General features: G+C 51.4%; 1 protein-coding gene across 26 annotated transcripts in view; it reads left to right on the top strand.

The window, feature by feature from the left end:
* Nucleotides 1–17,335, top strand: part of Mical3 (microtubule associated monooxygenase, calponin and LIM domain containing 3) — a 200,063-nt gene that overhangs the window by 148,343 nt on the left and 34,385 nt on the right. For 16 of the 26 annotated variants that reach the window (XM_039107870.2, XM_039107872.2, XM_039107882.2 and 13 more), the window contains 5 exons: nucleotides 2,510–2,566; nucleotides 4,170–4,365; nucleotides 12,320–12,558; nucleotides 14,110–14,199; nucleotides 16,686–16,823. In XM_039107870.2, the coding sequence (XP_038963798.1) occupies nucleotides 2,510–2,566; nucleotides 4,170–4,365; nucleotides 12,320–12,558; nucleotides 14,110–14,199; nucleotides 16,686–16,823 (720 nt within the window). 26 annotated transcript variants of the gene reach the window in all.

Below are 17,335 nucleotides of genomic sequence, written 5' to 3'. Positions count from 1 at the left end.
TTTGCACCGCTGGCGACTGAACCCTGGGTCTCGAGCTTGCTGGGCAAGTGTTCTTCCAGCTGAACTGCATTCCCAGCCTTTGACCTTAACCCTCTCTCCACTTCTGTTGCTGTTGTTTGAGGCAGGGTTTCACCGTGTAGCCCAGACTGGCCTGAATTCACAGAGCTCTGCCTGCCTCTGCCTCCCAAATGCATCTGCCACAGTACCCAGCTTAACCTTCACTTTTGTTTGGTTGTTTTGGTTTTCAGACAGGGTCTTGCTGTGTAGCCCAAGCTGGTCTCAATGCTCCTGCCTTAGCCTTCCTGGGTGCTGGGATTATCGTTGCAAACCACAAAGTCAGGCCTTCTGCCTTATTCTTTTTTAAATCTCCAGCGAGGTACTTAAAGTTTTCAGAGCATCCTTCTGTAGCACCAGATCCATGAAGGATCTGAACAGTTCTGACTGATTCTGACTATCTCTGTTATTTGTAGCATCTCCCTTCCCCCCAGCCTCAGACTCCAGGCTTGGACTGCCGAGTTCTAACGCTCCATCAGCCCGCACAGCTTGTAGGCTCTGCAGAGAAATAACACCAGGCACAGGGCATTCCAGACTCCAGCCTGTCTGGTTTAAGACATTTTCTCATAGAAAGAACCATAGCAGGGCAGTACGGTGAGGCCTGGGGAGGGAGACATGACTAGGACTCTGCAAATGCCTTCTCTCTGTCACAAGCCCAGGGACCACTCGTGGCCTCTTGAAGTTCAATTCTTAGTCGCCCTGCCCGCAGGCTGTGTGACCTCAGGCACCTAAGTGTCTGCGCACTTCAGCTAATTGCTGGTTAACTGCATAGTCCTCCAGAAGACCTTCCCTGAGTACCCAGGACAGACACTGCTTTCTTAGGTACTCTGATGGCCCCACGAGCGTGCATCTGTGCATCTGTCGTAGTGCTTGATAACTTCTGCCTGCCACGATGTCCACAAGACTACGTAAGAATGGAAATGGTTTGCGTCTGCCGTCTTCCCCAAGGTCCTAACAGAGTGCCCAGCACGGAGTAAGCATCACCACCCACCTTTGCTTCGTCTGTGTGTTCACTCCACCGTGCTGGGGTTAAACGGACTGGTGGCACTTGCTTGCCCTGAAGGGATGGTTCTTACTCTGATTTTCTTTCTTCTAGAAGAAATAACATCACTGCTCTATATTAAGTGGGGTTCCTGGGAAGTTTACGCTTGGGGAAGCCACACTTGCTCTGTGCCTATTCTAGTTCTCACGCAAGAGCAGTTGTCAGGCACAGGCCGAGAAAGACTCTGGCTGCGTGTGGTCAGGGAGCCCACTTGTTCATCCTTGTTCTGTGGAGCTCATGGGTTTTGATGAAGAGGGAAAGGACAGGTGAGCCAGCACCCGGAGCCTGTGCCCTCCCGTGGCCTGGCAGACGGCTTTGCTTTGGAGAATGAGTTGGCTGCCTGCCCCTCTCTCTTACGCTCTGTGCCCTCAGCTCCCAGACACTCTCATCCAGCCGTGAGTGTAGCATATACTTTTAAGGCTATGATCTTAGTGCTGAGAAATGGAACAGGGTATTTAAAACGATGCTCCCGAGGGTGAGAGGGCTAGGAGAGGTGAACCCAAGGATACGTTGTCAGACCTCATCAGCACACGCCGGCTGGGATCTGTGAGCAAACTTAGCATCCCATCTTGCTTTTCGGTAAAGTCTCGTCACTCTGAAAGCTGCTGCTATGGAAGAGCTGGAAATGGCAGCAGATGTGCTAAGACTGAACCCTACACCTGGCTGTATTCACAGAAAAGCTCTCTCGTGCCCTCGCAAAGGAGTTGAAAACACAGGCTCTGTGTAGCTCATTGCTTACCCAGCATGCATGAGGCCCTGTGTTCAATCCCCGGTACCAAATGAACCAGGTGTGGTGGCACATGCCTCTAATCCCAGCCCTTGGTAGGCAGGAGGATGAGCCTGGGCTACAGCGAATTGGCTAGCCTGGGCTAGAGACCCTATCTCAGCAGTCGAAACCTGCACACAACAGAAATGAGTGCCAGCCCTCAAAGTGCCAGCATTCTGAGGTTGCTAAACTACTCAGGTCTGCCCGAGAGGACCGCTGCCATCCCATATTGGGTTGCCATGGCACTGCATGCAAAACTCCAGTGTTATCTCCGGTGTGTAGACTACGACAGCAGTCAGAGACCTGCCCTAGTCAGAGCCTGTGGTCATTCCTGACCCTCTCTCACCTGGGCTCTGCCCTTTCTTTTTAAAAACAAAACAAGAACCAATGTCCTTTATTATTGTCATGTGTATATACGATGTAGGACGGGGGTGGTGTGTCACAAAGCACACATGAAGGGCAACTTCATAGAATTGCCTCTGTCCCTTCCACCTCTCTGAGAGTTCTGGGGTTGAACTCGGGTCGTCAGGACAGTGTGAAAAGGGCTCCCAGCTTGGCTGGCCTGTCCCTCCCTTTTCTTTGTCACTGTGTATCATAAAGCACAGGTGTGTGTACATTTAACCTAAGGCTGCCACCTGTTCCCTTAGGTCTGCATCAGGTGACTGAGTTTATGGCCTGGAGCAAGTGGACATCAGGTCCTGCATGTGAGTGCACAGCACAGGGATGCTCTAATCTCACTGGGCGTCAGCTACGTGGCTTCACCCATATTTGCTGAATGCTGCCCTGGGGGAGGAGAGGGAGGAATAAACTGGGGTTCCAGAGTTGGCACCCTCACATCCATACCAGCCCTGGGAGGCGAGTGTCACCCTGGCCACAGGCCAGCGTATGACTTTGAGAGGATTAGAGTGTTTCTAAGTTCTCCTGCCGTGTTGACTGCTCTAGAGCTGGTGGGACCTGGGAAAATGGAGCCTAAAAAACGAGGCAGGCTTTTGCAATAGCCACCTTTATTCAGTTTATACTCTGAGGGTTAGGAAAAGTCCCTTGAGTAAAGTTCCCAGGAGTTCAAGCTGGGTACAGTCACAAGGACAAGCTGCACGTGGCAGAGGCGTGTTTTTTCCACAGAGGCATGTAAACAAGTAACAACAGCCAGTCGGGATGAATAATCTGGAGTCCGCTCACTCCTGTCTGCTACAGCTGGGAGGCGCACGGTCTAAGAACAGTTCCTTGTTTTGAAGAAACTAAGGTCACAAGACTCTAGTTTTGTTTTCTTGGAGTTTTCTCACAAGCATTCAGATTTCTCCACACGAGACTCCATTCTTGGACCACATCAGCACTCCCAGTCACTGAGGGAGTCAGGATCTGACCTGGGTTTGTCTGAGTGTACCTGTGTGGTATTGTGACACAGCAGGCACACAGCAGAACACACGAGGGGCCTCTGACCAGAACTGCCACAGTGACAAGTGTCAGGAGGAACAGTGGTAGTGAGAAAGGAGATGACGGGACACCTGCTACGGACAGAGGGAGACTGGAGTCAGGGATGCTTTGTGTCTGTTTGGTTTAAGTTTTAGAAGCACTGTGAGTCTACTATAGTGTTTCTCAGAAATATTTAAAAGCAAGCTATGTGGTGGAAATAGTAGAAGTTTTTAAAAGTAGCTTCTAGTCCCCATCATTCTAACTGACAAGAAAGACCACTGACAGGTGCTCAGACACCTGTGTGACGGACAAGGGCAGACAGTTGTGTGGTCTCACCTCGTACGTGACTGCTCACGGGGAAGGTGTACTTGTGTAAAGGCATGCTGAATGGGCAGCCCCACACTTCCAAGCCTGGCCATGCAGAGGGCTCAGGGCTCAGCACTGCCACTTGGTGTGCTTGTCCTGCAAGATACTCGTCGAATCCATGGTGACAGGACACAGGCAGGTCCTGTGGGAGCCACTTGAAGTACAACACCCTCTCTGTGACTGTCTTAGTCCCTGGGGACGAGAGACCCACCTGAAGCCCTGTCCAGACCCTTCACCCTGGCCCAGTGATCAGTACCTGTAAGATGGCGTCTTCCCGTCTTGACTTGGCTGGAAGCAGATAAGGATGTGTGGTCTCTGTCTCTCCTGCCTAGGGAAATGTTGCACACACCCACGGCAACTTTTCCTGTCCTCAGGCCAGCCCACAATCCTTTCGGCTTTCCTTCACCCATAGTCTGATTTCCAGGAGAGCTATGCATCTTTTCCTGAGAAACGCCTCCATGGTCTGCATCCCCTTTCATCCAGCACCATCCCCCATCATCCTCAGTTGCCCGTTTGCTTTCCCCACAGGTGCCAGCATGAACGGCCTGGAGGAACCCAGCATCGCCAAGAGGCTGAGGGGCACCCCCGAGAGGATCGAGCTGGAGAACTACCGCCGATCGGTGAGGCAGGTGGAGGAGCTGGAGGAGGTACCTGAGGAGACGCAGGCCGAGCACAACCTGAGCAGCGTGTTAGACAAAGGCACCGAAGAGGATGCGGCCAGCAGGTCAGCTGATACCCGTGGTTTGCCTGGCTACCGGGTTCCTGGGGCAGTGGCCTTACTGGGTCCCCAGATTCATCTGGTAACAAAGGAACTTGCTAAGCAAGGGGATTTGAACCCGTTTGACTGGGTCAGAATCTTAGTTCTTCTCTCACTATCTGTGACGCCTTAGGTAAGTCCTCAGTTTCTGAATCTGTAATCTGTAAGGCACCTCTAGTGCCTTCCTCAGGGTCAGTGCGAAGGTTAAGGAACAGGTAGGAACGCGGTGTTTACAACGGTCCTTAGCAAGTATTGGCATTTCCATCATGTGCTCCTGATCATGTGCATTCGAGGGAGTCCTAGGAATAGATGTAGGCCATGTGTTTTGTCCCCTTGTAGTGGGGAGAAACTAATGATAACCAGGACCAGACCTGAGCTTCCAACTCCATATTCTGAGGTCCAGGCCCTGGGTTCTTCCTGTTCTCCCTGCTGCCCTGTGACCCTTTCTCCCCACCATCAAGGTCAGCCATCGTTACTATGTGATCCTGAATGTCTAGAGCAGTGTATGTAACCATCGCTAGATGGAGCAGGGCTGGAAAGAGTGACAACCTGTAAGCCTTCCTGAGCGTAGCCCACTCCCCTAGCACTTTGTGCATCGTTGAAAAGGTAACAGAAAAGCTAGCTAACACCATCATGTACCAGTTGTTGCTTACAAGCTGCGGGCGAGGAAAGACCTTCACAGGAAGGAAAGCAAGCTGGAAACAGCATGCCTCACAGAGGCGGATGCTTCCACAGAGGTTGCCAGGCTTGGAGCAGAGGGTGGCTCGCCACTGGTGACTCTGAAGCCTTGACAAAGCCACCTGGCGGTGAGCAGAGAGAGAAACAGAATCTTGGCGTGCCAGGGGCCACACACAAAAGACATCTGGCTTTACCAGTCAGTGTCTAATCTGTTTAGCTGATGACTGATGGGACCAAGCCTGCACCCTCTCACCTCAGCAGTTGTACCTCGAGTACATGTGATGCCCTCTCGTGTTTCCCGTGTCAGTGGAGAAGGGTGTGGGAGAGACCAGGATGACAAGGATGGGCAGAGTCAGTCGAAGCCAGACTCTCACAGGGCTCCAATGCCAGAGCTGAGGCTCCAGATCAAGAACTTTTACTTAGAAGGGTGGACAGATGTATCTTTAAAGGTGAGAATGTTTGCCAGAGCACATCTCTAAGCACGGCTGCCCTCAGCTGCATCCCAGCAGAAAGATCTGGGGCACACGTTGTGGTAAGGTACCCCTCGGGCTGGCACCACAGGCAGCCCTCTTGTTGGTATAGTTCCAGGGTTTTCACTGACCTGAGGCCTCAGTCTCGTGACTGCAGTGCGTCCAGAGTGCCCACAGGGACACACCCTACACTCCTGTCTCATTGCCAGTCCCATGGTTCTGCCAAGCGCATTGATAAACCCTTGAGCAGAGCAGGTGGCTTAACCTTAGATTGTGTGGTGTCGAGATATGCAATCAGCATTTATCTAACATAAAAATACCCACTTAAATTCTATTAAAGAAAGGAAACCCAGAAGAGTGTAGGGATGGCATGCCTCGGTGGGAGCACGTTTACCACGCATGTTCAAACCGTGGATTCTGTCCTTGAAAGGTCTTTTATAAAACTGGAATAAAATCTGGGCAGTGATGGTGCACACTTTTAATCCCAGCACTTAGGAGGCACAGGTAGATAGATCTCTTGAGTTGTAGGCCAGTTTGGACTACAGAGTGAGTTCCAGAACAGCCAGGGCTATACAGAAAAACCCTGTGTTGGGAGGGGGGAAAGTGACACACTAAAAAGGAAAAACACGTAATAACATGTATCCCATATCAGATGCTCCATGAAAAGTGAGGGCTTCGGAGCAGGAGTGGTGGCTTTGCCTCACTTCCCTGGGGAAGCTGTAAGACGCCTGAGACAGATGTGTTCTGTTCTCTTCCCCATAGTGCCAGGTTCAGTCAGGTGCATTCGCAGCCTTCCGCCTGCTTAGTGAGGGGTTAGCCCTGAAGACGAGAACGCACATCCTTTTAAGAATCTTCTTGCCCAACCTGGACATGGTGGCACATGCTTGCAATCCCATATGTGTATGAGTGGAGGCAGGGAGATCAAGAGTTCAAGGCCAACTTGAGTTATATGAGACCTTGGCTTTAAAAAGAAAGGAAGGAAGGAAGGGAGGAAGGAAGGAAGGAAGGAAGGAAGGAAGGAAGGAAGGAAGGAAGGAAGGAAGAAAGGAAGAGTGAGTGAATACATGCATGAGTGAATCTCCCAGTCCAGCCCAGGAGCTTGTTCTCCCACAGTTCAAAGAACTTGGCTCAGCTATCTCTGTTGAGCAATGTGGTATAATATTTTAGATCATCACTGTGGAATCAGACCTGTACTGGAAGCTCAGCTCTACCACCAACAAGTCCCTTATCCTCTGTGCCTCAGTTTCCCCATCTGAAAAGGCCATGATGTGTCCTGAGCTTACCCAGGGGTCACCAAATTAGTGTCAGCAGTGACTGTCACTACTCACACGCCCATTGCAATATGGTACCCACCCCTAGCGGAAGCCAGGGATGCAGGTGTTGGTCTCCATCACCAGGTGGAGTAGGAGCCTGGGTCAAACTTGCCCTGCCTGGGGCTGATCATCAGCCTCTCTGAATCATAGCCTCTTGTGTAGCAGATGGCTAGGTTGAGAGCCAATACAGCTGTTCTGGGGACAACCTGAGAACCATCCTTTAACGGTGATGCTGGTATCAGCAGCAAGCTGTGGACACTGCTTTCCAGAGTGTCTGGGGTCTTCAGGGTCAGCAGATATCCTGGGAGATTTCTGTAATGACCTCCATCGTTTGGTTCACATAGTGCCTGCAGGTCCTAAGCCAAGGTCTCATCAGCTGTTGTTGACTCCTGGGAAAGAAGCCTCCAGGTGGCACTGTGTGTGTGTGTGTGTGTGTGTGTGTGTGTGTGTGTGTGTGTGTGTGTGTGTGTGTGTGTGTGTGTGTTGGGGTGGTGATGGGAGACAGGTTGTCCAAAGGCAAAGGCCAGGGAGAACTAACCCCATGTTTAAGAAGGTAGCCTGTGCACAGCCCAGCTGCTGTGTTCCTTATTGCCTGCCGTCTGTGAGCTCTAAAGGATATCCTCAAGAGGACAGAGAGATGGCTCAGTGTGTAAGACCACGTGTTACTCTTGCAGAGGACCTGGGTTTGATTCCCAGCACCCACATGGAGGCTCATAGCCTTCTGTAACTCCAGTTCCAGGAGATCTGACATCCTCCTCTGATATCTGAAGACAGTAGGCATGCATGTAAAGTACAGATATACAAAACACGCATACATATAAAAACATGGATAGATCAGGGCTGTGGAGCTGGCTCAGTGGTTAGGAGCACTGTCCATCCTCGCAGAGGACCTGGGGTCCACTCCCAGCACTGACATGGTGGCTCCCAAACCCATGTAACTCCTATCCCAGGGACTCTGATGTCCTTGCCTGGCCTCCTTGGTTGTGTCACAAATAGTTGAGCAAAACATTGGTAATGAAATAAAATACTTTTTTAAAAAAGAAAAGATAAATAAATCTGAAAACAAAAGAAACAGAGCCAGTTGGTGAGCCCCTGGAGCAAACACATAACGTTTCAAGGATAGGACAGTTAAGGTTACAGAGGACTCCCCAAAGTTGATGGCACGAACAGGGTAAGGAGAAGAAAAGCCAGTCTCCAAGCAGAGCATGAGTGAACAGTAACCCCCGTGTGCCCTCTCTTTAGTTCCTTTTCCAACAGAGGCAGTGAGGAACACTGGTCCTAGATGATACATATGTAGGGTTTCAGCAGACCCCTGCTTGTCAGCGAGTATTGTCAGGGTCAGTGGGGCCCAGGGTTGAGGCAGAGCAGACTGCAGTCCCTGAATAGGAGAAGCTTAGTCTAAGAGTCAAAGCCATTCTCTGTTTCCTGTTTCCCTTCAAACGTGGTGGGAAGGAGCTGAGAATGTGGCTCAGTAGTGTAGCACTGAAGCTCGAGGTCTTGCTACACAGTGAATTTGAGGCCCGGCCAGGACTACCTAAGGCCCAGAAGAAGGAGAAACAGGATAAGGAGGAAAAGAAGGCAGAGGGGGAGGGAAGAACTCCGTGAAATTGACATAGAACTCTTTTAAGATGATTCTTCTCAGTGCCCTGTGTCTGAACCAAATTCCTGCACACCCACCCTGACAGCTGCTGGTTCTGAGTCACTGCAGAGTTCTGGGGGAAGCACTTAAAAGCCTGGGCACAGGGCTGGAAATCCTGACTCCCATGAGCCTTAGTTAGACATGCTCAGTCATAAGATTGGCTGTACAGCAGTGTGGTCATGTGGCCAAGGGAGTGGGACCAGAGGAAATGCCCTGAAATATGACAGGGTGCCTCCACAGGAAGTACCCTGCGCTATACAGGAAGTACCCTGCGCTATACAGGAAGTACCCTGCGCTATACAGGAAGTACCCTGCGCTATACAGGAAGTACCCTGCGCTATACAGGAAGTACCCTGCGCTATACAGGAAGTACCCTGTGCTTCAGGCATCGAACCCGTGGCTCTGCAGGCTAACTCTGAACTGAATTACACTCCCAGTCTAACGTTTACCTTCCTATTTTGAAATAGAGTCTCACTCAGTTGCCCAGGCTGGTCTTAACTTGCTACGTAACTTAGGCAGGCCTTGAACCCCTGGATCTCCGACCTAGGCCTCCTAGTCCCCATCCCTCCTAGGAGACTGCATCCCTTTGCTGGAAAGAAGGAGGGTGGATATTCTTGTTAGATTTTTGCTACTGTGTGGATCCTCCTCACTTAAAAAGTGGCCCACTTTCTGCTGGTTCCTCCCTCAGCCCCTACAGGTCAGGGTAAACAGGGAGATCTAACGTGAGCCTTGAGGCTGGATGTAGCTGAGTGGTACCGTCCTCGCCAGGCATGCGTGTGGTGTCCTGGATTTACACCTCGGATCTTGTGTGATGTAAGAGCAGGGCAACCCTCAAATTAGCCCAGAGGTCCTGTGGTGAAGGTAGCCTGAAGGAAGCCTTTACTAGCTCCTGTGGGTGGCTCTTTGTCCTTCCTGCAGCTAGGGAGACCCGCTGTGCAGAAACAAACAGAAAGGCCTCTCAGAAATGCTTACACTTAAAGCCATTAGAGGAATGCTCCGGGGCTGACCTTTTGGCTCTCACAACCTCTGAGCTGTCGTAAAACCAGCTGGAGTGGCACAAACAGCCATCGTGGGGCTTCACTGTCTTCATCGCAGAGGGACGGATTCATCACGCGGATTATGTCTGGGGCGGCATCCTAAGGACATGGTATGGGTGAGGTCAGGCTGCACTCAGGCCCCTCTCTTGGGATGTCAGGCATGGTCCCTCCCAGCCTGTCTAGACAAGCTGCTGGGCACACTGAGGTAGAGGGACAGAAAATGTAAGACAAGTGCAAAAGTCTCCATGCCCTCCCTTTAGACAGGAGCAGTGCTAAGCAGCACTGACTGACTGCACACTTGATTGACAAGGTAAGCCAGTGGTGAAAGCATTCAGAATTCAGGCGCCAGGTTTTCTGTTGTTTCTTCTTACTTTTCCTCTTTCCTTGTGTGTTCTGAGGCATGGTCTCACTCTGTATCCCTGGCTGGACTGGAACAAGCTAGCCTTGAACATGCAGTGACCCTTGTCTCTGCCTGCCAGGTTCTGGCGTTACAGACATGCACCACCATGCCTATCCCGTCCGAGTCTTAGGTTTACACTTCAAACAGCCTCCTCCCAGGTCTCTGCCACACACACACACCCTCCCAATGCACACTGTATGCTATGTATGGTCTTTCCTGGGTCACCTTTGCTATTCCCAGTAGTCAGAGAGTACAACACAAGACTGCTCTACCTTAGCTGAGAGTGTGTGTCCACTGGCTGAGCTGTAGCAGGTCTCAGAATGTTCTTTGAGCAGTATATGGTAATACATACTTATAACCCCAGCGCTCAAGAGGACTGAAGATTCAGGCCAGCCTGGGCTACATAGTGAGACCCTGCCTCAGGGGGAAAAAAAGAACTCATGAATGAATGAGGTTGTGGGCCTGAGTAAACTGTGTAAGAAAGTAAGAGTCAGTCTAAGATCACCCCCACACCCGAGAGACGGGCACAGCCTGGCCTACCTGTGTAGACCTCAGCTTTATGAGGCTCAGCTGCTTAAGAGGGTTCTCAGGGGCTGGAGAGATGGCTCAGCGGTTAAGAGCGCCCGACTGCTCTTCCAGAGGTCATGAGTTCAATTCCCAGCAACAACATGGTGGCTCACAACCATCTGTAAAGAGATCTGATGCCCTCTTCTGGTGTATCTGAAGACAGCTACAGTGTACTTATATATAATAAATAAATAAATCTTTAAAAAAAAAAAAAAAAAAAGAGGGTTCTCAGAACTTGACATGCTCATGGCTCGGCCCTGTTGCCACGGGAAAGGATCATTAATGATTGACTCGCTAGAACAGAGGCAGGGGTGGTGGTGAGCATACGCAGACTGTAGTAGAGGTGTCACTGTGTCCCTGTGAGCGCTGGTTAGCCAACAAGAGGGACTGCGTCCTCATTTCTGACCCAGCGCACAAGTACAGTTTACCAGAAGCACCATGGGACTCAGTCACTTGAGAGGGACCCAGAACTTACTGGAAGCTGACGTTCTCGGGCTATGGCCTATACAGTGCAGGGACGGATGCAGAGGTTTAAGACCCCACCATGGAAAGATTTTCTCATGAGAAGTCCAGGAAGCTAGAAGATTCAGAGAGCCCACTGTCCTGGTTTTCACATGTGATGTCACCTTCACTGCAGCTTTGGGGTTTTTATTGGGACACCATTATGTGCAGTCATTTTTGATAGTCCTTGTGGTTAGTCTAGTCTTCAGGTCACCCTAAAGTCTCCTTTCTCCCCTAGGGGAGGGGGGGAGTCCTTGGTCTTCCTAGTGTGACCAGTCCCTGCGTTCAGACTTAGTGTGGTCAGACATCACCATAGATCACCCCATCAGACAGAGCTCCGGAAATGAGCACCAGTGCCCGCCTTCCAGCACAGGCTTTGACTCACCCCACATACAAAGGGGCTCACGAGGAGCTAAGCCCACCTTCACAGGAAGCTGAGTCTCACCAGGCACCCCACTCCTCATCCCTGTGGAGCCGGGAGGCCCCAAGTCCTGTGCTGTCGTAAAGGCACGTTCTTGTCCAACCTGGTTCAGTGCATCTTCAGACAGAGGACAGACTCACAACTCTGAAACAAATTGGAAACCTCTTTAGCAAGGCCATGTATGACTGCATCCCACATGTCGCTGGACCTCCTTGGCAGGGCCTGAATCAGAACAGAGGGTGGGTTCTTGCCTGTATCAGTAGCACTGACTCCATCCCAAGCCGAGCTGGCCTTGTGCTGTGTAGGAAACAAATGAGGAGAATGAACGAGGCCACAGAAGTGGTCCAGGGTTTCTGCTCTCCCTGTGCTGGGCGTGGGCCTTTACCGCACTTTACCTATGTGGCATGTTCCATATAGAGGTTGCAGCTTAAACATAGTTAGACCCTCACCGTCTCTTCTCTCCTCTCCTCTCTCCTCTCTTCTCCTCTCCTCTCCTCTCCTCTCCTCTCCTCTCCTTTCCCCTCCTCTCCTCCTCTCCTCTCCCCTCTTCTCCCCTGAGAGATTCTTCTGCCGCTGGTTCAGCCTCTTGGGGCTTCCTCCCCACCTCTACCCACCATGGTTGTCACTGGAAGCTTCTAGCCAGTCCACATAGAGTGCAGTTGAGTTCCTCCATCCAAACAGTGGCGAGCTAGGACCTTCTCTCCCTTTTGGATGTGCAGCGAGTAGCCTCTGTGCCCCACGGGCCAGGTTGCTCCCCGCCTGGCGAAGGGCGGCCTGGTCACTGCTTCCTCTCCATTGCCTTGTTGGGAACTGCTACCTGTGACCGTGGCTCTGAACCGTCCCTCTCCACCTGCTGTCGTTCCTTCACTCAAACTGGGTGCTTCCTTTCTCTCAGCAGTTCTGAGTCAGAGATGGAGGAGGAGGAAGAGGAGGATGAAGAGGACCAGCTCCCCACCTCTGACCTGGGCGGGGTTCCCTGGAAGGAGGCAGTCAGGATCCATGCCCTTCTGAAGGGAAGGAGTGAAGAGGAGCTGGAAGCCTCCAAGAACTTCGAGCCTGAGGAAGAGGAGGAAGAGGAGGAATATGAAGACGACGAGGAGGAGTATGATGAAGAGGAAGAGGAGTCCAGTGAAGGTCAGAACCATCTCCTCTATTCCTGGCCCGTCCCACCTCCCACCCCTTCAGCTCTTGCCGGTGTGAATGTAAGATCTCACAGACATTAGAGTCTACATGCTGCCCTCAGAACCTGAGGTCTTTCTGGCCCTCGTTCACTCCAACCTTAGGTAGAACAGAGGCGAGATACAGTGTCTGGCAAGCTGGAAAAAAAAGTCCCTTGTGTACATGGGGTTTTTTAAATATTTTCATAGTATTGTTAAATGTATTCACTTTACATCCTACTCACTACCCTCCTCCTGGTCACCCCTTCCACAGCCTCTACCACCACCACCACCACCCCCCCCCCACACACACACACTGATATTTTTAATCTGGAAGTGGAAGGCAGGGCTCATGTGAGGTCTGTGTCCAAGTTAAGCTCCTTTTACTTTTTCATTTTATATTTTCCTCCTTCAGCTTCATATAGAGCTTTACTATAGTAAGACAGATGAAGTTGGCCCCTCCAGGAGCCTCCCCTGGTGCAGGATGGCTGTGATCTTAAGTGCTCACTAGACTGGCTCCAGCCACAATAGTCAGTAACCTTTGGGGCCTGAAGAATGCTCATTTTGATTTTCCAGCCATTCTGGCTACTTCTAAAACTTTTCTTGCCTTGGCCCTGAGATTTCTCTGTCCAGTGCCTATCCGTCTGTGATGGGAAGACATGAGGAACGTGGCTGTGTAAGAAAATCACTCCTTGCCTGGCTGCAGAGGGCCCATGGGTGGTAAGGAGGGAGCCAGGGCTAGTGGAGATCCAGTTCCCCGAGGAGAGCCATGCTCACTTCCAAGGGGACAGCTCCTTCCTTGTTCTTGCAACCCCACATCCACATGGCATGGACACAGAATTAGCTGCTGTGCTGACATTGCTTGTCCCTGGGCTCTGTGCACTTGCTGCCATGGACCGTCCCATTATGCTCAGGGTCAGAACCCTTTCTGGTGTCAGCAGCTTCCCTAAAGAGCACCCTCTCTCATCTTCCTGTGCTGACTCTTCTGAAGGCCAAAGTGGGATCTAGGCAGACTCACTCAGTTTCACAGGACAGGAAGAGGGAATATGCTAGAAAGACTGGCATTGGCCGTCATGATCTCTCTATTGTGTGCCCTGCAGTACCATGCTGGCCCAGAGTTCCCATGTGCTCACACTCCCCAGGGTGAGTCCATCCCCTCCAGGGAACAGGGAAACGTGTCTTGTCTGAGTCATTTGAGATGCCACCGTCTCCAGTGATGGTGAATACAGCTTTTAGCCCCAGTGCAATTCCAGGAGAGTTTGCCCGCCTTCCCTTCATGAAGACTTCACTTGCCAAGCTGGGAAGTTGGCTGCACACTCAGCCAAGCCCTGGCATTCCTTTGTCCCCATCCTGCAGCGCATCTTGGGGCCGCAGACCTGGATGCCTGTATGGACGAGTGGCAAGACACACTTGCATGCAGCGGATAACTTTGCTCTCTGTTCTCTTTCCTCCCTCCACTCCCTTCTTTCCCTGTGTCCTTGTGGGATTCTTGGTGCTGTCTGTGGGTGTCTGGCTCCCCCTGCTGTAGAAGGGGAGTATTGCCCCTGGGACAGAGAACTCCTGCAAGGCCAGTGGCTCCAGCATCTCTCAAAGGAAGAAGAAATGGGTACATGTGAAGGTACCCGCTTTGCCTCCTGCCCACCTCCACCCCGGCTCCCAAGCAGCCATCTAAAACATGCCTCCAAGAGCAGGCCCCACGTGGAAGGTCTTTTTGTAAAGCTGTTCTCAAAGGCTCTGGGCATCCCTGGGTATCTGTCCCAGGCCTGGCCTCCCCAGACGAAGCACAGACTAGCTGTGAGTTAGCAGATTCCCCAGAGGACAGAGAACAAGGTTTACGGAATGTCACCCACCTACGTGTCTTCCACTCTGAGTCACCTTATCCAGTTAAACCTCACTGCCTAGCCACAACTCTTCAGTCTCACCCCAGGGTCTCCACACTGCTAATGGCCCCCATTCACGCACCACACATACATACATACATACATACATACATACATACATACATACATATATACACACACAGAGCACATACACACAGCACACATCATACACACATACCATACATACATACATACATACATACATACCATACATACATACATACATAGACACACAGAGTACATACACACACAGCACACATCATACACACATACCATACATACATACATACATACACACACACAGCACATACACACATACCCATACAACACACATCATACACACATACCACACATACACACAACACACATAGCACGCATACATACACATAGCACATACATATATACCACACACACACCATACACACACCACACATATACCATACGTACACCATAGATACACCATATATACACCACACATACACACACCTCACCTACACCACACATACACGCAAATACACACAGCACATACACACACAGCACGCATACCACACACATCATACACATATACCATACATACTCATAACACATACACATAGCATACATACACAGCATACACATATATACATACACACATAGCACATACATATATACCACGCGCACACACACACACACACACACACACACACACATACCACACACACACCACACATACACACAAGTCTGCAGGTGTTGGCAGAAGGCAGAGCTATGCTCAGAGCAAAGGCTCAACTCTTCCCTCGGTGGCTTAGAAGGCAAAGAAAGGGGCAGCCTTTCTCTCTGTGCCTCACCCCGACACATCTAAGCTGTCCGTGCGTTTGCCATGATTCAGCCCTTGCCAGCGCCATCTGGGCAGACTGTCTTTGGGGATAGATTCTGAATCCATATAGATCAGTAAGAGAGTCTGTGGGGCCGTCTCTCCACATCAGAGAACTCGCTCCGCTTTTGGGCCAGGCCACACCAGGCTACATCTTCATTACGTTAAGTTATCAGAGCTGCCCTGGTAGTGACAGGTGTCTAGCTAAGGGTGTCGAGGAGATGACAAACATACAGGCCCAGATGGAAGCTAGCTTCAGGCTGAAGCCAGAGAGTCCTTCAGATCGGTGGCACCTGCTCTTACTGCCTCAGTAGCTGCCCTCCCTTCCTCAGTGCTCACCCCAAGCTCCTTAGTTACTGGCTGTCCTGTTATCTTAACCCTACTATGTGGCATGACCCAAGCACTAATGAGAGGCTCCTTTGGGGCAAGGGGCTGCATGTGAATTCCACCGGCTCTGCTAGCAAGTGTGAATGCAGGGGGCGCTGCTGGGTTTTTATATAGCTGAGAGGCAGACCTCATGCCTAGAGGGGTCGGAAGGGCTTCTGATGCAGTTTGTAAGGAAGGAAGGAGGGGCCTCACCCACAGAAGGGAAGAGGCTTTGGTCTCGCTCCTGCCTGCACAGGAGTTCCAGACTGCACAGGACAGATCTCTGCTTCATTCTCCAGCTGCTGTCCTGCCCTCCCTGCTGACCCCGTGCCCTGTGTCAGCATGCAGCATGTTCTCTTTGGCCCAAGGGCTTCCCCCCAACCCCGGCCCCCAGCAGCAGCTTTACCACAGAGGGTAAAAATGAAATTCCAGTAAAGCACATGTCTGTCCTGGGTAGCTGGCTGGCTCCTGGCAGAGTGGGACACCATCCTAGCCCACCTGTGACTGACAGGAAGTGTGTCCTCAGGAGCTCGTGCTGTGCTAGGTAACAGTCACGTCCTGGGGCCCCTGGAGTGATGGTCCTATAAGTGAGGGTCATTGCCCTGTTCCACCCTGGGCAGTGTGGGCCTCGGATCCATTTCATGATGGAAAGGAAAAGTTTCTTCTGTGTGTGGATTCACTGTACTAAGAAGCTTATGTGAAGCTCAAAATGACTAATCAAACCTAATGAACAGAAGAGGTTGTGTGTGTGTGTGTGTGTGTGTGTGTGTGTGTGTGTGTGTGTGCGCGCGCACGCGCGCGCGCACATGTACATGTGTGTGGGAGCATGTGTATGCAATAAACATGCACGGTCTCAATTTTTACCTCTTTCTTATTCACATTGGTCTTGGCAAACACTATAACTCTGTTTCGTTTCCTGTGCTGTCGCCTCCCTCCTTCCCTTTGCTGTTTGCTGTTCCCTTCCGTCCTCCCTCTACCCTCCTTCTTGGGGACCTGGCTCCTTAGCCGGGAACAAGAGGCTTCAGCAGATCATAACCGCAGCGGATCCCTTGGCGATCCAGGCTGATGTGCACTGGACACACATCCGTGAGAGAGAGGAGGAGGAGAGGATGCTCCCACCCTCTGAGTCCTCCACTTCTAGAGGTAACTGCATCCAGCCCCAGAGTCGGGTGTGTGTCCTGAGCGCCCTAAATACCAGCCCTTCCCAAGGCTGAAGAGGCCCTGTCTGCAGGGGGACCACTGTCCTCCTGTCATTCAAGGATATGTAAAGTTCTCTGAGTTCTGAGGCTCTGTCTTCTAATGCAAACAGGAGGGTGAACCTGACTTAGCAGACCCTAGAATTTGCTGTCTCCTGCATCTCTCAGCTGGGCACTCTTTACCCCTCTGCAGAGTGTGTGGGTAGAGTGGGTGTTGCATGAGTGCATGTCAGGATGAGAGAGGGGAGCATATTTAGGAGTCAAAGTAAGAAGGAGCACACAGGGCGGATCTCATGATCTACATCAAGTCCTGGGCACTGTGGCCCGTGTTTCCCACTAAGGTGCACATGGACTTTATTCTGGCTCCTTTGTTTATTTAAAACAGGGTCTCACCGTGTAGCCCTGGCTGGTCCAGAACTTGCTGTGTAGACCAGGCTGGCCTCAGATTCACAAAGACCT

Source organism: Rattus norvegicus, chromosome 4 (assembly GCF_036323735.1).
Source record: "Rattus norvegicus strain BN/NHsdMcwi chromosome 4, GRCr8, whole genome shotgun sequence".
Lineage (NCBI taxonomy): Eukaryota > Metazoa > Chordata > Mammalia > Rodentia > Muridae > Rattus > Rattus norvegicus.
The sequence above is the reverse complement of the archived record's forward strand: the minus strand, read 5'-3'. Positions and strand labels throughout refer to the sequence as shown.